The 25721-nt window shown below is 35.3% G+C and overlaps 1 protein-coding gene across 1 annotated transcript in view; it reads right to left on the reverse strand.

Moving 5' to 3' along the window:
• The window catches only part of DNER (delta/notch like EGF repeat containing), a 142784-nt gene that overhangs the window by 44465 nt on the left and 72598 nt on the right, over nucleotides 1-25721 (reverse strand). Inside the window, exons 4-6 of the mRNA XM_075157633.1 lie at nucleotides 23617-23783; nucleotides 8768-8913; nucleotides 1701-1854 (exon numbers count right to left, since the gene is read on the reverse strand). Of these exons, the coding sequence (XP_075013734.1) occupies nucleotides 1701-1854; nucleotides 8768-8913; nucleotides 23617-23783 (467 nt within the window). The remainder of the gene's footprint in view (nucleotides 1-1700; nucleotides 1855-8767; nucleotides 8914-23616; nucleotides 23784-25721) is intronic.

The raw sequence follows: 25721 nt of genomic DNA on the forward strand, positions 1-25721 counted from the left end.
ATTCAATGGTATTTACAGTTGTCAAGTGACAGTTGATCCTTTGGCAAATTTATGAAATAGAACAGAGTACACATGGATAATAATGTCACATTGTATTTTCAGAGCAGTATAAAGCCAGGTCATTATATAAAAATCCAAATATAAATCCCTTCTTGCTGCACATTTGCTATAGTGGCTTTAAGCAATGAGAGAAAATGTGGAAGTCCTAGGTGCAGAAAAAGTATAATTAAAAGTAACCATCTTGGCCTTTGGAAAGAATGAAGGGGCCTTAATAATTTGCCATTGCTGATTTTCTGAACTGCGACGTTCACAAAACAGTGCAGAGGGTAGTACATGGCAGCCACATGAAAGCATCACTTGCATCCACTTGCTTCTGGCTCAGTCATTTTTCAGGCTGGTACTTAAACATATCTAGAGCAGCTAGGAGTTTCTCTAGTCTGTGCTGACATGCATTAGGGTAAAGAATAAGAATATTCTCATCTTTAAGGGAATACAAGAACACCTGCTCCATGATCCTGCTTTGGGGTAGAATAAAGGAAGTATTGCTACATGTGCCTTTTATAAACATTTACATTTACACACAAATACTCACCCAGCATTAAAGCCAGTCAATAACCATTTAGACACAACCACTAGAAACCTGACTAAATAATTCATTTCTCTATCTGCTTTTTATGATATAGCTTTCATATTCCTCAGATCGTAGGGCCTGTTCTGGAAGCATCTTCCTTTTTCTTTCCTTTTTTTTTTTTTTTTTTTCCCCTTCTTCAGATAAGTCCCCTTTCTCTTTAATATCGATTGACCAGTAAATGATCTCATAATTTATCAGCCAATACATTACAGAAATGTACAGTAAAATGTTTGTAAGGAAGCAAAATAAATTACCTGCTACTGATCTTAATCTTAGCCAACTTTTATTTTTAAATAATTTCAGAAAATACACATTGAAGTAAATGTTCTATTATGATAATTGAGTTTGTCTTTGAAATGTAAGGTTCAGGTAGCAGAGTTTTCTATAACAGCCATTTTGTAAGGTTCTTCCATCAGCATGTATGTTTAATTTGCCCTCCAGCAGATGACCATTGTATTTAGTTTAATTTTAATTTCGATTAAGATGTCTATATTCATTTGATCAAATTTTGAAAGCAAATTTTCCTAAATAACTTCAGAGAACTCAGACACTTGTTCATTAATCAAACCCACAAATTACTCAGATTAGTTTGTACATTTTTAAAGTTTTCAAAATTTAAGTTGATTCTAAGGAAAAACCCAACAATCGCATAGTGTGGAGAGAATTTTCTTCCATGTGATTGGTACAACTGAAGAAAAGAGTTTACTAGTTACAAAAGCATGTTTATTGAAAGGTTAGTTATAATGCATACTTAAAATCTATATTGAAAAGAAAAAAGCAAATTAAGAAAAAGCTGATGTAAACTAAATTTTGGTCATCTTTTCTTAGTAGGTAAAGTTCTATTAGTTATGAATAATTCACTCATCAGGTTATGGTTCGGATGTGTGCTTTCAATGGCATTGTTCACAGGTGATGAACCTTCCACAGCCTTTTAAAAACTGTCCTTACGCTGTTTTTGTATTTTCCTTCTTTCCTAGTATCTGAAGTTGCACAGTTCACTGCTCTGCAAAAGATATGCTCCGAATGTTAAAACAAAAATGCATTATTCAAAGCGTAATACAAAACCTACCAGCCAGGCAGCTGCAGGTGAAATTGTTCCCGTCGTGTCTCTGTGCTACATCGGTGCAGGTTGCGTTGTTCTGACAGGGCTGGCTCTGACAAGCATCAAATTCTTCACACAAGGAACCCCGATACTCATCCTCGCAGTCACAGAAAAAAGTTGCCTAAAAACAAACAGGATATGTACTTCACAAAGAATTTTCAAAGATTATGTTTTCATTGAATAGTCTACTGAACAAAGATGGTTTTGTTGTTTTCCTGTTCATAACAACGGTATCTGCCATAAACACACAAACTGCATAAAGTTACTCTTTGAAATACTAAACCTGCACCAATTCTTCAGCTAAAATTTTTAATAATGTCAGGGAATTTCATCTAGATGAGGAGGCTGGGATCAGATCCATAATGTCTAAATCACTATAATTTTTTTACTTCCATTCCAGAAATTACATTTATAGACTGGAATAACTGTCAGAATAAGTAATGTGCAGATTTACCACAACAAAATCCTACTACAAAGATGCACCCTTTATGTGAAGGGCAGGGCTGGGGTCCCAGAGGCTCACTTCAGTGGTACTTCAGTAGTGACATGCCCCTCCAATTCTGTTAAAATAGGTCTTCTTCTGAACGCTTTTGTTACTTTCTCCAAACCTTGCTCCTTAATAAAAGATCAAGAATACTACACCTGTTAAAGATCTTAAATACCTATAGTAGGCATGACATGGCACATTTTTGTTAGCAATAAAATAATTAAGATTAGATTTTAAAAAATTTTTAGGTCACTAAGATTGCCAAGGAAGTCTCAAAGAATGGAAGCAAGGAAAGCTTTCTCATCTGTAGTATATATTTAGATTAAATATCTTCCTTTCTTTGTTCACTAAACACTAGATGGCAACATCACTCACTCTCATACATTTCAAAGTCAGATCATTAGGACTGGAATGCAGCTGTCCTATGCACAAACATCGTAATGCAAAGTACAGAACGTGCATGGAACTAGAAACAAAGAGATGGGGTTAATATTTTATCTTCTATTTTTTACTTGTGTTTGCTTCATATGAATAAACAGCTGTGACCTAAGTAGAAAAGAAAATAATCATCTTCATACAAATAAAACACTTTACTCAGTAAAACCCAGATTTCATTCTTCCTTAAAAATATTACACTGGTAGAGTTTAAACAAGGATTAATACTATACATCTCCAAAACTCGAAATGATGGGTATGTTATTTATCTGGAGTGCCTATGGTCTATACATGGTCTGATATTTGCCCAAGCCTCTTCACAAAACAGCTCTGAATATCTCACACATAGCAATGACAGGTTTCCAAACAAGGCTATAGTTCAACAGAAAGGAGAGACAGGCAAGCAAAACACAGTCAAAAATTATTATAATCACAGAGCACAGTAACTTACTTTGAAGATAATTCACATGAGCTACACAGGGAAGTGGCTAACAGAGTGAAACATAATCACTTTTATTTAAGAACTAAGCAATTAACTAAATACACAGTAAGTATTTCCACATTTCCATATAGCATTGTTGGAAAACACACCAGCACAGGGATCACTTTGGTCCTAAAGACAACAGTGATCAGTGGTTCAAAGTTAGTGTTGTCCTCAACATCTCATATCATCTGAGTCATGCAGCACCATTGTGCACATATAGGATCAGGACCCAGGTAAAGAGTGCACATAAACATTTTGCCTGCAGCATCCTTCACAGCTGTTCTAACTCTTACTGATACTAAATTATGTTATTGACTTAAAGTGTTTGTTATCATTCCTGGAGTGGAGTGTTGAGTTTAGACTTAATACAAAATCAAGGTTGCTGCCTGTCTCAATAACTCACCCGTTCTGGATGAACAAAGTGAGATAACATACTATGAAAAGAATGTCATTTTTTCTTAAAATGGACATGAATAGAGCACAGGGAAAGATATAGGCACTGTACTTAGATTCTGTACCCTTTTTGAAGAGATCGGAGTCTTGATCTCATTTAAATATGTTTCTGGTGCTTGCGTATGCACTGAAAATGAGAACAGGCTTATCTACGTCTATCTGATGCTAAAGACATTCTTAAGCAAGAGAGCCAAGAAGTACACCATCCCATCAAAGTTAACTCTGTCAGAACAGAGAGGTACCATGTTTGTTAGGCTCAGGTTCATGGTTGTTTTACGCTAGTTCTGAGAGTAAGATGAAAAGTACATCACCACCTGAACCATTCATCGGAGAGGAAGGGAATGTCTGTACTGTCCACACAGACGTAAGCAGCATGGCTCTGTCTGCACTACAATCTCATTTCGAAGCAATGGAAGCTGATCATTATAATGTAAGTATTAGTATTTTTAAACAATGCACCAGTCAGTCATTGCCTTAACAACATTAATGAAATAGGAAGTTAAAAAAAGCTCAGATAATACTGATATCTCTCTAAGAGTATGATATAGGGATCAATTTACCATAAAGTGCAGTTAACAAAATGGGTTTTGAAAGCAGAAAAGCAAAGCATTGTAACACTTCAAACTGAAATATCTAATGACAGATAACAGTTGAGATGCAGACAAGTTACTCCGTACAGAAGATTAGGTGTCATCATTTTTATTAGGCATGTCATCTTCACTTTTCCCAAATGATACTATTAATTTTTTTCCTGAATAGATGACATGTACTAGCATATTTGAGGAAAACTAAGTCAAGAAGAAGCTACACCCTGCCATAATGCTAGTATTAAAGTCACTATCTAAGAATTCCGAAACAATCTACCATCAATAGGCAGTTCATCTGTGTATTTTACTTGATTATAGGAGTGCAAATCTATCCTATATCAATTTGGATGGCGATAAAATAAATTCTTTAAAATAATTTGCTATTACCCAATCCAATTGTCTGTAAGTATCATATTATAAATATAGATGGAATATAGTACTTTTTCCACTATTTTAAGTAAGTAATAACATGCTCGTTAGATCCAACATTGCAGACTAGGGAGACCATAAAAGCTCACCTTTTTTCTTTTTTTTTTTTTTACACTATAGTAAAGAAGCTGTTAAGATGACCAGAACAAAATGAATGTCTACTCTTTCTCTTGCTGAGAAAGACTTTCAGTATTTATTACAACTCACAGTGAGTTGCTATAATATTTGAGCAAAACATTGCTGTACGATAATTACATATTTTGTATTTACGAGTATATTGTACTTAGGAAACTAAGTCCACATGCAGGAGAGCATTCCTTTAGGTATACATGAGGCTTTATTATAATTAGCCTTTCTACAAATATAATCAAGTGGACTACTCCAAAGCTTCCAGCCCATATAGAAGACATGGAAAACATCAGTATTCAGTTCAATATGTTATTTCTCAGTGCAGGCAGAGGCCAGTTATTTTTGTGTAAATCTCGAGGGTTCTAATTCTAGCAATAAAATTTCATATTTACACAGTCAGTTCTTCCATATTTTACATGGGAGAGCCGAAGTTACGGAACAGAGCAATCTGTGAAAGAAATCAGTTTATCCCCATATGTAAGCAAAATTGTGGCTCTCAAATCCAATGGATGGCCAAAGTTCACTTTAAAATCCTACATGGAATCAGAAATTCACACCAAACAAATCTCTCTCTTTGGGTTAATATCACGATTTTTCTCTTCCATTCACAGCTAACTGGTTTGAGGACAACTTATTCTGGGGTAAAGCTGAGTATATAAATGTGAAACTGGTATTTATATTGTGATGATGCCAAGACCAGTATTATCCTTCTGACACATTCCCACTTCCGTTGTGGAAGAATGACAAGCATGGCAAAAAAGCAGGGGTACAAAGCTCATGCAAACGAAGGAAAAGGTATCACTTTGACTCAGCATCACCTCACTTCACAGAACTTTGTTCAAAGTGGTGAATTTTATGTTCCTTTCATAAAATTAAAAGCAACAATAATTAAAAAAGAAACTCTGCCATTAAAAGCCTTCCATTTCATATTCACACTCTATAAAAAGCATCTAGCTGAGTAGAAGCTAAGTTATATATCAGTGAGGAATGAGTAAAAACTGGCCAAGACTTCCAGGTTAGACCAAAATTCATTTGCTTAGTTTTATGCACTCCATAGGTAACAGTATGCCACTGCACTTATATATCACTGCAGATTGTTAATTACATTGAACTTTCCCATTAAGCAGATGTGTTACTACATTCTTTTACATTAAAATAGATTTGGAATAAAACTATGAAGTACATAAAAACACAAAGTCAATCATTAATCTTCTTGGCACTGGAAGCAATGACTACAGCCAGCAGAGCTCTTTGCGCAAAAGGCCTAATATCACGAATAAGCTTTCTTCTAAGAAGTTGCTTTGCATTCTGCAAGACTAGATTGTGCAAAACAGAATGAATTACAGATAAAAACAAACAGCAAATCACATAGGGTATGTTGTAAACCTAAAGAAAATGAAAGTTTCAGTTCTGCAAAAAGAAGTGCAGAAGATACGTCCTGTGGGAAACGGACACAACGGTCGGTACATGTCAAGCATGTAATTTTGGCGGTTGTTTGCTCCATCATTAGGGAAATCACCAAGATATTTTAGGGCCTATCTCACCTCATTGAGTTAAACAATGGCAAAAACACCCTGCTTAATGAAATATGCACCTTCTATTTTTACCTATGTTGCTTATGCTGGGCCTGAATCAGATTCCTGGCTGAAGTTCTATCATGCAACTAATAGGCTAAAGCATAAGGAAAACTGACAGATTTTAAAAAACACTATGGACGAACAGCCAACATGACATATTTATTCTCCCTGGAGTAGGAAGCTGGACATAAATTATCTACATTTGGAAACACTGTACCTAAGGTTTTCATGAGTTACCCCAGCCCAGCAGGCTACCTGGCATAGGTTTGATGGCACTCGAGAGGATCACTCGGGACATTTCTCATTTGTTCAAGTTCTAGAAAATTCAGGAGCAGTTTATGACAGTGAAAATAAAAGCAATTACATTTCTGAAGTTAAAATTTTATTTGAAGATAAGAGATATTGAGAATCCTGCTAATTCCAGTTCTCTGACTACCATGAATTGATAGACGCCTCTTCAGAAACAGACTTCAACATGATTTCTATGTCCCACAGCTTCTGCCACACAGGTGTCGGTCAACTACAGCCTAGTGCCTGTTACATCAAAAACACTACCTTAATAAATTTTCCTGTTATTACTCTTAGGTTCAAAGAAAGAATAGGTGGAAAGATACGAACAATCCTAAATTTTTCTATTAATTTTCCAGGGAAAGCAACACACTACATGTGCATGAGAGGGGATCATTTATCACTAACAGTTCTAGTTTTAACATATAAAACTTTGAATGTCAAGATTACAGGTGGGGACGTACAGGTACCGATTTCTCTTTTTTTGAGTGACATAATAGCTCCTCTTTCTTGCCATGAAGCCAATTTGTCTTTCTTTGTAAAGATTATTTTATTTTACTTGCCATGTCTCAAAGATTTATAAAACATGGATAATTATTAAAGGCCATATATGCATTTTTCTTAAGACAGAAAAGCATTAATGCTTCTGCACAGATACCGGAAGTAATTTATTTTTATTTTGTGACATATGACATGCAATAAGAGAAAAAAATTGGAGTCAAAAATGGACAAACAACATGAAAAAATAGCAAATAAGACTATCAAAGGCTTTAACTCTCAACTTGACAAAAAATGGAAAAAGCCAACATTTTTATATGCTGTTCTATACAGTAAATTTGAACGTATTATTTACACAAATCAAATTCAAGATGCTGAATTTATAAAATAAAAATGTTAAATATAGGAAAGCAGAAAAACTAAACTGGACTGTGAAATAGGAACTGTATCTGAATGAATAATTTATTTGGATACCAGCCAGCTGGTATGGTAGAGTAGCACTTACTTCTAAATGCATCTTGCAATAATTGTGTTCACACATTACCTCAAGCATTTTAAAATTTCATTTTTCAGAAATAAAGTAGATGCTTAATTCTTCCAGATGTTAGCACTGCCATGCATGTATAGATTACTGTAGCAATTTAATTATTGTTGTTACAATTCAAAACGCCATTTTTCTATCAAACATGCTTATTGAGAATTTAAATCGGAAAATGGTAGCAGATGAACTAACAGTGAATTCCCTAAATATGCCAAATTTTCTGTGCTCACAGCAGGCTCACAGCTGTTAATATTTACTCAACAGTTACTATTGCTTTTATCTCCCAAATGAATATTAATAAAACCAAAGATTAACTGTGCATATTTGTGCTGTAAATGACTTTTAATCCATGAAATAAAATCAACACGTATAGAAGGTAACAGAGAATACAGGATCTCATCCACAGAAGGCCGGTCTGGTTTTGTAGAAGCTGTATACAGACTGCAAATTTAACACATTTGGTTCTATTTTCTCATGTTACTAGATCGCACAAAAAATTCACAGTGGCCAGTGGAATTGCTGTCGCTGTTGTAATCTCTCAGTGTAGTATTACATAAAGGAGAAAGCCATACAGGAAAACTTCCAAGCATTACCAAATTACTCCATTCTGTTTCTTCTCATAATTATGCTCAGACAATTCCATTGCACTGATCAGTGATTTCTGAGCAAGCAATTATTGAGATGTGGAGAGATAAGTACTAGATTAAATCAGACCTAAAACCAAAAGAAGGTTGAAGACTCAACAAACTGGAACACACTTGTCTGGAGATTGGGGATCCCAACTGCCCACCACATGCTCCTCATCTAACAAAGAAATATTCTTGTATAGTGACAGTAATATGCAGTACGCATTACCTTATACCTAATTTGAATAATTGTTTTTATTGCCAGGGCAGAGTATGAATCTTTGCATCTCATATCAGTCATTTTCTTACTTTTAAATTCTTGATTTTTAGGAATAGCAAATAAATACATTGTTATTATTTAGTAACATCTGTGAGCTTTTGAAGCCTATAACGCAGCAGCAAGGTATGCACACACTCAGAGGACTACGTACAATTTACCCTGCATTTATATTATCATGGAATTTCCACACTACAGGAAGGTCTTGATAAGTTCACCTTACCTCATCTGGTTTGGTGATACATTTTCCTTTCCCCGAACACTGGAAGTTATCTGAATGGCTTCCCACAGCCATGCAGGTACTGACTTTCACTATCACAGTCAAGCGTAGGGCCACAATGCATTTAGTAACTGAATCATTCAAAAAACCTTAAAAAAAAAAAAATTATTCTTACTATGTGAGAAAATATGCTAATACATATTAATGCTCTACTGCTAGACAAATAAATAAAACTGAATTGAAAGAAACTGTCAACTAAGAACATTATTGCTCATATTTCATACACACCTATTTAAATTTAATGCATGTAAATACAAATTAGAATATCGTTTGGAAACAAACACTCATTATATTGATTAACAAAAGGAAGGCAGGCTGGTGAAACAGATCTACCTCCAGAGCTCTAGTCTGCTATAATTTTTTAGGTCTCTAATAATCAAATGCTTTTGCCTGCTATCTTTTTGATAAGTTAAAAATATATTTCCTTAAGTTTTTCAATGACAAGGAATATTAAAATCAAATTCAGTGGTGAAAAATGTTTAAATAAATTTCTAGAAGTTACTTCAGAGCTAAAAAGCATACAGATCATAAAATGCATTACACTGATAACAGATGGACAGTCCCTTTGGCTGCATTTTTAATGAAGTTTGCAAGAAAAGACATACACAGCTCGACAACATTTCCTTGTATATTTGCAATACAAGTATTATTGAATGTCTGATCTGATTGTTCTATAAAGTGATATACCAGGTATAGACGAACAAAACATGAAAATGGGAACATTTGACAAGGAAGATGAAAATTCATGAATCTCTGGCTAGCACCTGTAATTGCATGGAATTAAAAAAATAGTTGGTTGGAAGCTATTAAAGCACACTGGAGCGTAACAACATCCCTATCACCCATACTTCTAACAGATATAGCTGGAAAATAAAATAAAGGACAGCAGGAAAGATAAAATGAGGCACATATGCAGCCCATGACATACACAGTCAAGTCAGAATTCATGTCAAAATACATATATCCTGCTGCTATACTTCACTTGTACTCAAACAGCATTGTTCCACCACAGTGAATAAACACCTGGGTTACAGCACTTCCATGTGTGGCATGAGTTAGCTGTTTTGTTCTGGGAGCTTGTGACAGAATAAATGTGCAGTGACATAAAAAGCATGGGTTTGGTATAGTGTATACACTGTATGCTGAATATATGCATAAAAAAAAAACCAAAGATCCTTCCATAAATTGTCCAACTTAAATTTGACTTCACTATCCTTAATGTAGGTAGACTCCTAAGGGTCTAAGACTGTTTGTAGTATCAGTATGGAAAGTTAGAGACATAGAACCATTGCAGGATTATATTTTTCTTTAGAAATTAATAGAGAGAGAATTTAATTAAAAATGGATGCTTTTTTAAATCTAAATATCCTTAATTTTAAAAAGAATGACTGTAAATGGATGCAGGAAGTGTATGACACAGAAAGTTTCTTCTGTTATTCTACAATCCATTTACAGCCTAAACCTCAAAGGAATTTCAAAGACGCAGTCTAGCTTCTTGCATTACAGACTGGAGATAGCACAATGTTTAGTCAAGTAAAAAAGAAATTAGTACAAGATAATATGTATAATGAACAGTAATAAACCAAAGTTTCATGAAACACACTGAACTTCAAGGGAATTCTTTTTCCAGAACAGCTGCTAAACATTACTTAGATTCTGCATGTGAAAGTGTCAAGCATGACTAATTCTAAAAATTCCATAGAAAATCATATGGAAGACTTCCATTCTTTGTTCTTCATTGTTAGATTTCACTTTTTAAAATGCTGCGTCCTTTGAACAATTAGTTGTTTATGCTAGAAACAATGATCCCTAAACCATTTCTTCAAAGCAAGAAAATCTCATGTCCAATACAGATGTCATCGGCTTAAGTATAGCCTCTACAAGTTAGCTAAATATTCTAAAAGATCAGATTTTAAAAAAAAAAAAATGTATTGGATATAGTTCCAAATGTCTAATGGTCTGTTTTGGCTAGTGGAGATTATTGTAATCTGCTGACCTCTTCAAAGCAAGCCAATTTATTCTGGCCTTAATACACACCCCATTTTTACCCATCTGTTCAAAGATGCAGCCAGAATTATTTCCTTTAACAATTGAATGCGATTGTCACTGGCAGTCATGCAATTATATGTGAATGCTTGGAAGAATGTGGTATTTAGAAAATGTCTTTAAGTTCACATTTGCTTGTCTAAAGCAGATTGTTACATATTCTTCAGGACAGTTCCCTAAAGGAATATTAAATCAAACTTCTTTGTACTTTCAATCTTGTTACTATTTTGGTACCAAAAGCCCTTAGGCAAACCACTGAAAAAAATTATTCTCCTCACTGGAATGCCATATATTTTCCTGTAATTTCTAATTATCTCATCTAATTTCCAAAGACTAGAAAAATAAAAACACGGCTATTTATTTTCACTCTATAGAAGTTGCATACAACTTTCTCAGATCTGTAGGTTTTAAGGCTAGAAGCTTGTCTGATCATCTAAATATGACTCTCTGCTTAACTCAGGTCATAGCACTTCAATTAATTCCTTCTCCAATTCCCATAACAGCAACTGAACTACAGTGAGTTTTAAGTTCTATTTTTAACTTCTAGGTAAGAGAATAATTTCAGAAGCTTGTTTACAGCTCCCTTAATCTACAGCTGTTTATATCAAAAGGTAATTTTGTTCAGTTTAACCTTGCTGGTTTTCTAAAGCTAGTTAAAACATGACGACATCAGAGCATTTTAAGTTGAAGAATTCAGGGTTGAGCTATTTACAGTAATATTACAGAAACAATTTTAAAGCCTAATAAATCATAATATGATATGAGTAGTCATTTAGATTGCAGAAGAGGCATTTTCAAGGCATTTTGTGCGCACACATTTGATAGCCTGAGAAATGCGTGCATGATTTCATTAGCAGTACGCATGGTAAAATACTCTACAGCTCATTCCACGCTGGTAGCTTCACCTACTTGTGCCTAGGAGCACAAAGTACTTGTGCTCCTGTTTCTCCCACATCAAGAAAGTTAAGACTGAAAAATAAGGAATAAAGTCAAAATAAAAGATGACGTGTCATCATTGTGTCCAGATGCTTTCAGCAAGATCATATCATGCCATTCAGATTACCACTACTCAAACATTAATTGATTGTAGATTTCCTAGACTACACAAACTGATTTGCTTCCTTTGCAAGCCCCATTTCTGAACAATACCTTCCTTCTATGCACAGCAGACTGAGGTCAGCAAGCTGGTCCATAGCAGACTGCCAAAATAAGGAAGACTGAAGCTAGGAGCTCACCAAGTCAGAACATTATCCTATTGCATGTTATGCTAGTGGAAGTCATAAGACTGAACTACAAATCGTCACTAACTCTTGGTATGCACTCAATGCTATTACACACAGAAACGCTCTTGCCTATTGCAGTTGACTCAAGTGTATTTCTCTGTGTTCCACACAGTGAATATATGTATTCCAACATATATTCATCTACGGTTGAAACAACAGATCATTTTACAGCAGAAATACAGTAATAGTTCCCTACATTGAAGTTCCAATTCACAAAAGTATAGGTCTTTTAGTCTACCTAAAGGTTTCTTGGATGAGAGAGAATGACTGTCAAGGGGTTTGGGCACTCACTCACAATGAAGCATCAGTCCCCAAATTTTCAACTTATTTTTAGTCTGGTTTCCCAAGGAAATGAGACAGCAGTGGGATGTCTACCAGTTTCCATCTGTTCTCTTTTTCTCTCTCAACACTCCCACACCAAAAGTTTTTGGGGTCAGTAGCCAACTTAACATTTTGCAAAGCAGTGGAGTTCTCAAAGACACTAAGTGCCTACAGCTTCTCTACACAGCATATAGCCCCAGCACTAAGGGCATTGGTAAGTCAAAATGGGTAGGAAAACAAAAAAGGGCCCCAGAATAAAGTGATGTCATTTCTTCACCCCGTTCCTGGTGTACAGTACAGTCAGCTATTCATTATTTGGAAAATGGGAAACTGGGATATATACAAATGGAAGAAAAACAGATAGTATCAGTCCTTCAGGAGCAAAGCAGTAGTATTGGGTGTGCCTGCACCCATCTTCAGTTGATGTCACGTAGTAACATAATGAAGCTATAATAGTTCCAGACCTGATTTCAGCTTCCAGGAACAATATGGCTGCTATCAGAGCATATTGAACCATAGTTTATAAGCCTTAGTGGTCCAGGATAGAAGCTACATAAATATGTCTCCTAGTTCATCCATAGATAATGGAAAGTTATAGAATTAACCTAAAGTGTAAAATATCCAAGGGGAATTTTCTGTTTGACCACATCTCACATCAAAGGAGAAAATGTTATCCAGCAAGCTAAACAGGAGTGGTCAAAATGCTCAACCTTTTCTTTTGTGGCCACTGAACTTTGCAGACATAAGAATAATTTAAAGAAGGGAAACTAGGAAGAAAAAGATAACTAAATTTTGATTACAGTACTCACCAGAAAAAGAAAAAACTTGAATTCTAGTCCTTTCTCCTAAAATTTTTTATGTCCAAAGATTATTTCATGTCCATAACACTCACAGTGTCCATGTATCATATGGTATAGCTAACATTCAAGACTATGAAGACCACTACAGGGGTCTATACTAATCACCACCTTATGTGCTTAAGTGCTTTTTTGGATCTAAGCATAAAGTAGTAAATTCAGTTTAACTGTACACACCAATTTCCCTCTCTAATGGCATTGTATATCACAATCTCAAATAGTGATTATTCATCTAGCAAATCTAAGAGAGCTCAATCCTTCCACTCATTCATGGAAGTCATGTTCAACTCATTTTAGAGACCTAACAACTGAAAAAGCATAACAAGATGTTCTCATGATATACGTGATTGTAAAAATTTACCTTTACATGTTGAAACAGTAGAAGCATGCTTTTGATTTACAAATAGACAATCATTTATCACCTTTGCCATGACCCTAATGGTCAGGGTCATTAAGGCCTATCAGTACCCTCAGCACCCTGACACTAATACTGTTCTACTGAATTTGAAAAAATGGGTCAGAAATCCTTTCCTAGTTTGCCCGAGGATGATTATCATACATAAGCAGAAAACAAGAAGTGAGAAACAGGTAGTCAGTGACATTCGCAATCTTTGATGCAGTACTTCTGTGACATCAGTACCATAGGATACTTGTACAGAACATCTGAGATCATTCTCTAATGATACTGCTAGGCAACATAGCATCTGGGGATACAAAAATACAGCTGCAATAACAAAACTGCTATTTTGCCCACAAATAGCACTATTTATAAGTGGTACAACTCTCCCAAATTCTATATAGATCAGCATGCTTACTGTGCTTTGTCACAAAAGCCTTGGTCAGATACTGCTTTTGAAAGTATATAGAGATTTTAGTGAGAATCAGTTCACAAACTGTTTCAAATACTTTATTTTTCAAAAACTCACACGAAACAGCAATTTAAAGACTTTTTTGTGTTGATAAGTGACTTTAAAACTTCTCATTGCATTTTTTTTCTTCTCCAAATTGACATCATAGTCAGTTTAAAAATAGATATGCTTTCTTCCTTCACTACCAACATTGAAAATTCATCCTGGGCTCTGAAAATCAAACATATACTTTCTTCTCAGACATAATCACCATTACAGTGATAAAGATAAATGTGCTGCTGGTCAAGTTATATTCTCAGTAACGTTTCTGCAATGCTATCAGAGACAGATTGACAACGATAGGGTTACACAGGTATAACAGAAAGCAAAATTTCGGTGTCAGAAAATTAATACTGAAACTTTGGGAAGAAATAGCACACAACTTGGCTTTCAAGCTGGAGCTCAGTTTTGCAGGACTGACAGTTAAAGTATATTTAGGAACTGAGCAAACCAGTTGGATTCACTTAGCATACAAAAATCCCCAAACACATGTTCCATTACATTTCCTCTATAGCAAATGGCAATTTCTGAATTTCACTGTTACTAAACAATTACCCAACTTAATAGTTTGACGGGACCAAAACCCATGTTAGGGTTATGAAATAGTCAGCTAGCAAGAGTACACTTACACTTATGAAACCACTTGCATACAGCTTATTAAGGAGATGTGACAGTAGCTTAGAGTGTGACCTTCTGTCATGGCTTCAAGGACTCTGCTTACTGTCCAAAATAATGGTGAAAGCCCAGCAAAGGGTGACAAGACTAATCTTCTAATAGATTTCCTGTATCACAATTTCCCCATTATGTGCTTCTTTATCAGCATCTCCACAATGCTACCAAGCTGGCAGTGAACTATTTTGAGTACAAATATAGACCACCATATAGAATCTCTGATACGACACTTCGCAAAAGCAGTTAAGTGTGGTGGAATACAAATGACATAGCTGGGACCATGATAATGGGGAGCTGCAGTAGATTCGACGGCAAGGTTAGCTAGGATTTATCTATAGTGACTGGTTCAACTTCAAGACTTATGAGCAGCTACCCTACTTTTAAATACACTGTACAGTATGTTACACTACTAGCTGAAGATCTCAAAGCATTCTACAAGCATTATTGAAATGTGCCTCACATTTTCCTTTAAATTGTGCATTAATTAAACCTTATTTTACAGGTCAGGTTAAGCAGTCTGTCCAAGATCTCATGGTGCAAACAACCAAGTGATCAAGTGAATGTAAATATCTTGACTGTGAATTGGTCACAAAAGTCATATTTGAAGAAAGAAAAATCTTAAAAATAAACAAACAAATAAAAGGTATTTTGTCAAGCATTACAAATTAAAGCAGGTGACCCTCCAAAGATAGACTAGAAAAATAATTTCCCACTGTTACTTGCTAGAAGTAGCAGTGAATAAAAATTAATTTTGAATAATTTACTGATTAATTAAAGATTATTCTAAAGAATAAAAATTATTTTGATGCTAGCTTAAAACATAATACAATGTATTAAAAAAGTAAATAGTCTAATGTTTACATCTACTTATATGTGAGATGAGGTACACGTAACTTGATCATGAAGGCCAGGGCAGGATATTGATTTTTATCATATTTATAAAGATACTCTTTCTTATGCCTAACAGCATTCTTCAGAATGGTTTGGATTTCAGATGAATGCTTAACTTTATGTCTTATAAGGCCATCTTTTTAAAAAGTCATTGAAATTAACACTTCATTGAACTTTTTATGCTGTTCACACTTCTGCTGCTGCTATTGTTTATCAAAAGGCCATTTTCTGCAAGGTTAGCTCTTATGCCCAGAACCCCAGGGAAATGTTCACTGTTCAGCACAATACTCAATACTGCCTACAATTGGGCCCTTCTAGGCAAATTGCACACATAAAAATGAAAACCCCATTAACTGGAGCAGTTGTCACCAAATTCCCCCACCAGCAAGGCTGACTTGCACAAAAGTAACTCAATAGTCACACACACACACACACACACGTTACTGCATGTCGGCTGAGCAGCAGGGCTGCGTGAACACTCCAACTGCGGCATGTGCAAAGCAATGTGATTTAATTTAGTCCGGAGTGAAAGAGGGTTAAGTCAAATGACTGCACATATGCCATGGGCTAGGAGCTCACACAGATGCTCAGCTGACACGTGGTAACTTGTTAAAGCTAGAGTAACTTGATTACATGGCTTTCAGTGAATTCAATTCACACATCTCCTATTATGAAATAAAATTATCCTATTTCATTTTTGCTTCATTGAAAACAATTTCAACATGCAGCAAATTGCTTTCTTTCAATGGAAATATGTGCATGTTTTAAAGACATGTAACAACACAAAACACACCATCCAAAAGACACAGTTACAACTTGCCTCCTAATCTGAAATTCTATAGCCAGATAAAAAGAGCTAGAAAATCAGACTGACTTGTTTCAAAATATAGCAAGCTGCCTTATAGGTGCTGGCATTTGAATAGCATCAGTATTCTTCATTGCACCATAAAGATGCTATAGCATCCATTTTCAAGTGAGTTTGTACAGCTACTGATTTTATTTAAGGAAATACTTTTGAAATATTTTGTAATTAGTTAGTTAAATTGTATTGATCTAAAAGAGCTGGGCATCTTGCAGAAAACCAGATTACACACCTGGTCTACATCAGTTTTTCTTTGCTGTGATGAAAATAAGCATTATAATTTAAAGATTGTGCTGGAGGATTTATTTTCTATTCAGATAAAAGTATTCATTCATACTAAGTGTTAAACATTCTGCCTTATTATCTGTAAGGTCTTATCTGAGAAATAGCTATTTTGCTCATAAATTTCTTCCTCTTATTTTATAAGCAGACAATAAACTAAAAAAGCTAATGTAGCAATATTTCATGAAAGCTGCTTTTTAAGCTGCATCATGGAAGTGCTAAATAAAGCAAAAAATCAAAAAGCAAGTAATTTAAAGCTATATACAAGCATTTTTTAACAACTATAGATACACAAACTTTTCTATCATATTACCTATGGGGAAATGGAGGCAAAATACTAATGTCCAACTGTCTGTTTTACTATTTTTCTGAAACAGCTCCCATCATCACAGCTTCAGCCGTGGGCACACCAAGGCAGAAAAGCAATTTTTCCAACATTTTATCATGGAAGCTGATAAGAAGCAGGCTTTGTCAACAGAGTTAATATCCTAATAACCATGATAAAGACATGAAAACATAATTGCATTTTTCTATGTTGTTGGGAGAAAGGAAGGAAATAGGTTGCATGCTCACAGAGTCAGGACTGCCAACTCCATGCTCTATGTTATGCCCAAACCTCAGAATAAACACTTCTTAAAACTGAAGCGATAATCATACAATATGCAATTTTATTACCCAATTTCCAAATTCATCCAACAAAAAAAAAAGCTATGGTGGTTTTGATTACTAGCAGAATTGGACTGTTAAATATAATTTGCTAACTGTATACCAGTATAGGTATACCTATACTAGTTTACCAAGTAGACTGGAAACTGTGTGAAATTACAACTGACTATAAGACTCACATCCACGGGTGTTATCTTTTGAGTCATGAAGCACAGAATTGTTGCCTTAGTGAACAGGCATATTAATCTAGCGCCAGAGTAAATTAACTGACTCATGAAGAAACAGATGGTATAGAGTCACTGTAAAACTTCTAAAATGTGACTATTAAAAAAATAAAGATTTGAATGCTTTTGTTATGTGTTGGTTTTGTTTTTTTCACTATTTCAATAGCAGACTGTGTTTTCAGAATAAATGTTCCGGCTTTCAATTAGAGTTGTGATTGCACGTTTGGACAAAAAATATGCATGCAACAAATCACAGAAGATTTTTGAGAGAGTTGCCACACAAGCTGAAAATGTCCTTCAATGTCCTTCAGCAAGGCCTTTTTTATTTTCTAAAGGAAAATATTAATGCATTATTTTCTCAAGAGAGATATTATTCAATCAAGTTAGTAAATCTTATGCACTTGCAACAAACTTGTATAGAAAAAGATATACATGTTCCTGTATATCTTCCCCTTCCTCGGGGAAGAGTGGCTGGAAAGCTGCCCAGAGGAAAAGGACCTGGGGGTGCTGGTTGACAGCCGGCTGAACATGAGCCGGCAGTGTGCCCAGGTGGCCAAGAAGGCCAACGGCATCCTGGCCTGTATCAGAAATAGTGTGGCCAGCAGGAGCAGGGAGGTGATCGTGCCCCTGTACTCGGCACTGGTGAGGCCGCACCTCGAATACTGTGTTCAGTTTTGGGCCCCTCACTACAAGAAGGACATGGAGGTGCTGGAGTGTGTCCAGAGGAGGGCAACGAAGCTGGTGAAGGGCCTGGAGCACAAGTCTTATGAGGAGCGGCTGAGGGAACTGGGACTGTTTAGTCTGGAGAAGAGGAGGCTGAGGGGAGACCTCATCACGTTCTACAACTACCTGAAAGGAGGTTGTAGCGAGGTGGGTGTTGGTCTCTTCTCCCAAGTCACTAGCGATAGGACAAGAGGAAATGGCCTCAAGTTGCGCCAAGGGAGGTTTAGATTGAACATTAGGAAAAATTTCTTTACTGAAAGAGTGGTCAGGCCTTGGAACAGGCTGCCCAGGGAAGTGGTGGAGTCACCATCCCTGGAGGTATTTAAAAGACGTGTAGATGAGGCCCTTAGGGACATGGTGTAGAGGGCATGGTGGTGTTGGGTTGACGGTTGGACACGATGATCTTAGAGGTCTTTTCCAACCTGTATGATTCTATGATTCTATGTACATGTTCCCAAATCCAGTATATTACTCCCTGAAAGAGAGAAGTGCACAATGTTGGGTGGATTAGATTCCCCCCAAACCACATAACAAGCAGCACTTTCAGTTCACCACAGAGATCCTTAGCTGTAGCCTATAAACATTCATGAGAACTTCAGTCTGAAAGACTCATGCACAAACTGATGGTGCATCAGGGTACTCATCTCATTTTTTCAGGGTTTGTATTTGTATTTCATCTGATTTAAATTTTTCAAGATATATTGCAATGAAGAATAGGTGTGTGACTGTAACAAGGTAAAGTTTTGCAGTTACTCATGTTCAAATATTCTAGCACCATTATTGCTAGCATGAAGACATGAAGATCCTGAATTAAAACAAATACTGATGAGACATTTTATAAATATGATAAATAGTTTACAAAAGAATAACTCATTAACTTCAAAAAACATTGGGATGATGAATATCATCATCATATAGCATGAAGCTATAACTCTATTGAAGTAAAAGGCAGACTTTCCATGAATTAATATGTTTTAAATGTTGATACCTTTATTGCCATCTCTTATTTAAAAATATTATTAATTCCCTCCTCCTTCACTTCCCAACTATCTGTTTGGCAAATCTCGATATCCACCCACAGCACTCCACAGAATATTTTTCTGTATAGATATTAAAAACATTTGCTATTCAGAAATGCCCTCAACAAAATACTTTTTTTTTTTACCTTAAAGCCCTGAATTTGGGCACAAAACTTGGAAATTCTCTTGGCATTAAATGAAGCATTTTTGTTGAAACAGTGAGCAGAGATCAACAGTTCACCTGGCTTGCACTACAGATCAACCATCTAGTGATTACCTTTGTCTAGTAGTAACTTGGCATTAAAAGCCACCAGCACCTTGGGATATGCTGTGTGCTTCATCCTACACCTAACCCACCTACCCTGAGCGAATCAGTACTTTCAGGGGCTTTTTCACTTCAAAACCTGAACCATATTCATCTTTTTCCCCATTGGCTAATAAGTATACTTTCTAATAAAACATAATAAATTATTTTAGAAGACTGGCACATGTGTAGTCTCAAATCTTACAGACAAACTCATTAAAAATACACTAAGCAAAGCAGTCATGGTAAGAATGTGGTACAGAAGCTACAAGCCAGTCTTTAAGTTAGTACTCCTCCCCATCTACTGGGGTTTATTTTAATGGGGGAAATGGTGTAATTTAACAACATAATCATGCTGCATAATCACAGCATGATAACTCTTTTCCTGCACTGCAAAAGACTGTTTGCAGATGCAGCAGCCATTTTATAAATCACATTATAGAAAACAGACTGCTCTTTTTTGTTTAATTGTGTTATACTCTTCTCCTTCACTCAAACCCTTCATTCTCATACAGTGCAGGTACTGTCTCTGGGGTAAACAGAACTATGATCAAGGTGTCTATTTTTAGATCTCAGAGACAGCATTCTTTCCAACCTCTAGACATTGTGCCCTGAATCACATGATCAGCAAACCAGTACATTACTGCCGACTTTTGAGTCTTTTCAATCTTGTCTAAACAACTTTAAACTTGTGTCACCATAAGGTAACACAAAACAATTAATATTTCCCTAACTGTTTTATCTTTGACATAACCATCTTATTCAGAAAGATTTGCAAGAGGTAATTAAAGTACCTAGCTGAGTAACAAAACTTGGAGGGGACACAGTGAAAAGTGACTCAAATAAGATGTAGATCAAAAGACACACAAAAAAACCCCAAACACAGATCTATCCCATTTTTCTTTTACAGTTCTAATCAGAAATTTTTTAAAAGGTCAAAAAAGTTGCATTGTACAGAATTCACCAATTAAGAGACAAATCCTTTTAAAAACTCATTTGAATAAACAGAAAAAGAGTAGGGGAAGAAGGTAGGAAATTATATAAAGTAAATATATTGACTGGCATGGTCCACAGCCTTACAGTGTGATTCTATGCTTACAGCATCCTACAGTATCTTGTGGCCTTGTGATTGTTCTAGCTTAAATATCATCAATAAAAGCACATGATACATTTTTGGTTTTTTATATAAAAGTATCCATTTTAATTTATGGTGCCTTAGAATAAGTTTGTCATGTATATCAAGAAACATATGGAAAGTTGTCTGTAAGAAAAAGTTTATTCATCTGATCTTATTGAAAGCTAAACTATTGAAAACTAAAAACTTAAGTGAGGTGTGTCAGATTCACAGACCATTTCCATACATCTGGATCAAACCTGAAGTAAAGACCTTAGCTGAATTATGTATTTCAGTTGAATTCAGATAAAATTCAGCGTTTTTTACACCAAATGACTGAGTTCCTTTTTAAGTTTTACACCCAAGATTTATACTTTATTGGACGAGAACTGATGATGGAAAGTAAGCAGAATATTTCTATACAATTGAGAAGAAAATCCAGAGGCTACTCTCTTTTCTCTTTCTTACATTAAATGTTGATAGGTCACAAACACTTTTAAACTAACAAATTCATGTTTCAGCTTCCCTATTCCTTTAGTATTTCACCCTTTTTCTGCTCAAGTGTTTTAATAAAAGGAAATTATTCTAGGAAAAGCTATAACTAAATTAAGGCCACGTAAAATAATTTACTCGAGAAAATGGTTGAGTTATCTCATTACTTGATTATATTATAGTATAGAGTTGCAATGCCTCAGGACTAAAAGATATGCAGAGGGAATGTTTCATATTATATTCTATCAAAAGCACTACAGGTAATCCATCCATTTGCTAAAATAAATAGGATTTATAAAAATTCAAATGCACTATATCTGCACTCATCTTTACTAAGCACTCAGATGCTCCTATTCATGAATGTATCACTGTATTATTGGAGTCTCCCTGCTGCTCCATGCATATGCATTTATGATTCATGTTCTTTACATAAATCAAATTACACTGCAATAACTGGAAAATTCTACAAAGAATTTCACTATCAGGAAATTAAGAAGAAAGACCAAAGAAAGTATCAAAAACCAGATGGAAGTAAAATAAGAGGTCTCAGAAAACTTGTACTGCATGAAATAAGCAAGATCATTAGTACAATTTTTATGGACTAAACCTTGTTTTATATTCATCAAGGAAAAGGTATATTTTCACCTCATGTTACCTAGCACACGGTAAACAATTCAAAGTGAAAATCCCAGTGACAGAAAGACAGCCACAGAGAGACAAGTACAACAAGACAAATTATGAAAGAGTAAGACAATATTCATTTTAGTTATCTAAATTAATAGCCTATGCTGTATGACATGTACAGTTAAGTGGAATCTTCACAGAGCAACTTAGGCCCTCTATTTGGGAGTTTATAGACCAAGCTATGCCTTTAGGTACTTTCATGAGTGCATAAAAGTTACAAATTATCCTGTCTTCAGCAAGTTTTTACTTACTTTTATCATACGTTAACTACCACAAGGCAAATGCAAGAATTTATTCCTGAGGAAGACACGTAAGGAGAGTTTTAACTCTGATAAATTAAATGCAAAACTAGATTAAAAGAAAAAAAAACCTAAACTAATTATCTTGGAAGGAACTAAATAATAAAGAAAATATAAGGAACTGGAAAATTATTTGAAGAAAATAAATATCACTAAAAGAAACCACTGCTGACAGTAGGTAAATTATTATACTAGCAACCTTCAAGCATTATCTTTGCTAAGTGACAGCTCAAAAAGGAGAGAACATGGCACTACTTCTGCATTTGGGGTTTTTTTCTGTATTAGCTACACACTTAGAATTTGGCCCAATGTTTCTGCATCAGAATGCTTTTAATTTTACATTTATTAGCATGATAAGTTGCCGAATAACAATTTGTGGCAGCTTATACTTCATTATAAGATATTGAGCATTTTAAGCAGATTACAATGAATGCTGTTATTACAATGACTTTGGTTTCATGTCATTGGTATAATAAACCATCTGCCCAGAAAGCTCAATTTAATTAAGTCTATTGTGTCTATGCATAAATACTGCATTAAATCAGTATTATTTCCCATACACTTAAAAATAACATATCAGCCTATTTTCATTACAGCCCTTCCACAAAGATGCTTAACATTTAATTGCCCAATGAAACATATAGTATATTTCTAAGGTTTCGTATTCACAGAGACAAAGCTAGAAAAGAAAAAGTAGTGCAAGTAAACACTGTTAGAAGATCAGATTTCCTACTATATTTTAATATATTTTTTCAAGTTTACTGTGTACAGGCTTAAGCTTCTTTACAAAATATCCCATGATACAATGTCTGACAAACACCTCAAACATTCAGAGTTATTTACTGAGCATTTACCAAAAGCTTTACAGTTGATTAAAATAGAACATATAAAATACCTTGGATCATCTAAAGGTAACAGGCAAAAATCACCATCTAGATTTTAAACTGAATGGTACCACCTGTGTACCATTTAGTGTACCTCTTGTCTGCTTTGAATGAACCAATGTCTAAAACATGGTCCCAATATCACATCTGGATCTTTCAGCAGCACTTAAATTAAGGGAATTACCTCTTTGTTACTCTAAATGTTGGGTAAACCATTGACTGTCACCTAGAGGTGATAAACAAAGTCAGCATGTTACTCACCAATAAAGTAGTTGTTTCCTAATGCAAGCACTTCTTCAGAAAGAACAAGTCCACCTAGTGCCTGGAGAAGAGTGACACTTCTGCCATCAATAAGTGAACACTGTTTAAATCCAGTGGTTGTGACCTTCCATAGCAGGATAAGAGAAGCAGTAGCATCTTGCCTTATTCTAAGAAAAGAAATTATAAGAATATTTACACTGAGGGAAATTGCTGTTATTAGGAAGTACATCACTGCAGAACAAAAGCTTATCAAGAAGGAAAACTTAAATGTAGCAAGTATGGAATCAGGAAAAGGCCTGCAGGTTTTTAGCATGTCCACAAAAATAAAAAATGTTTCAATAATAAGATTTGCATAATAGTATATGTAATAGCAGATTTAATCACACAAAGTCTCAATTTCTAGTACTTGAAGGACACCACCTTAGTGCCCAAGAAGAATTTTACATAAACATTACATAATAGTAAAGCATCCTTATTCAGTCTTTGTATTTATGCCTTTTTGAATAATACCTCCTTTCTACGTCTACAATGCCATCATTTTCTGCAGCTGAAGTACATCCAGCCCTCTTGTTTACTGAAGAACATTCAATGTTCATTCAATGCAGGGAGACGGATCCTGGTAGAAATCCTCATTTGTTTGACATACCAGATCGAAGGTTCAGAACAGTTTATTCTTGTAAATCAAATGAGTCATGTAATGCTCCCAAGGTCACTGAGTCCACGGTCCCTTCCTGAGTATTGACAGATTGGATAAACTAATATCTACAACTGCTCCACTAGGGAGCACTGTATCTATGTCAGTGTTTCTTTCCTCTAAGGATACTTTTTTCCCTACTCACCTCCATAAAGAAAAAATAAAACCCTGTCATGTTTCTGGCAAGTTCCCAAATATTTGCATTAATTTCCTCTAAAGGAATCCCAAATGAGTTTGAACAATCCTCCAAAAATTCAAACACAACTGCATCCAACTCCTGAAAACAGGCCTCCAAACACCCAGAGATGAAGTTCTGTTCCACAGTTTCCTGTGCTGAAATTGTTTCAATCCTGCTAAAAACACAAGGCAGTTTCTCCCTTGTCACTTCTTATTTGAGTTCAAAACAAGAAATGCAAAGTTTTGTAATCATGTTTGACACAAGTTGAAAAAATGTTGCAACTAGACATCATAAGAAGCAAATTTTTGACACTATTTTGGGTCCTCTTCAAGAACAACCCCCCTCGCTATCCCCAAAGCTGACCATCTCACTTTTAGAACACGATAGCAACTAGTTTCACAATTTAGGTCACACCTGACAATCAAACAAAATAAAATTATTAAAGTGAAGTTATTTTCCTTTCATAGATAGCCATTGAACCAAAGATGTTACCTGGGCCTTTAACACAGAAAATACAATGAAATAAAGATAGATATTGACCTGCGTTAATCTACCCAAATATAAAACACTACTAAAGATATACAGTGTAAAAAATGACCAAAAATGACTGTGTACTCTGCAACCTCCTTTAAAATGGGATCCCTCCATCAAGAGTCTTAAATGCAGTTGTAGAATCCACAAACGCCAGCTTATTCCTGATTTCAGGAAAAGACATTTGTTTGCTTACAGATTCCAGCCAGCCAGAGCATCCACACTCACAGATCTCTTCCTGACTTAGGCTTAATGCTCATGAATGAGCACGATTCAAAGTCCCGTGGGAAGAGTAGGACAGCTCCCACGTTTAACAGTTACTGCTCCAAACTGTCTGCAGCTTGTCTGCTTGCATCAGTTTGTTTTTTCCTGCAAGCATGGCCTTTTTTAACTGAAAGCTGGGATTCTGAAAGATAAGATGACAGTATGAGAAAAGTAGGCTATTTTGGGAAAATCTAAATCTAAAATTGCAGTAAAGCTGTGAGCCAGAGAACTACGTTGGCAGATTTTTTTGTTTGAAATAAAATTTCCAATAAGAAAATGCCTCATCCCAGCTGACAGAATCAGATCTTTCTAGGAAGTCAGGTTCTGTTAATTAAAAGTAACAAAGCAAATATTTGATCGAAAAAGCATGAGTTTGAAAAGTGAATAACACAGAATAAATTCAAATTTTTGAGAAATGTGGTTTGTAGGACATACGTA

This window comes from Calonectris borealis, chromosome 9 (genome assembly GCF_964195595.1).
Source record: "Calonectris borealis chromosome 9, bCalBor7.hap1.2, whole genome shotgun sequence".
Lineage (NCBI taxonomy): Eukaryota > Metazoa > Chordata > Aves > Procellariiformes > Procellariidae > Calonectris > Calonectris borealis.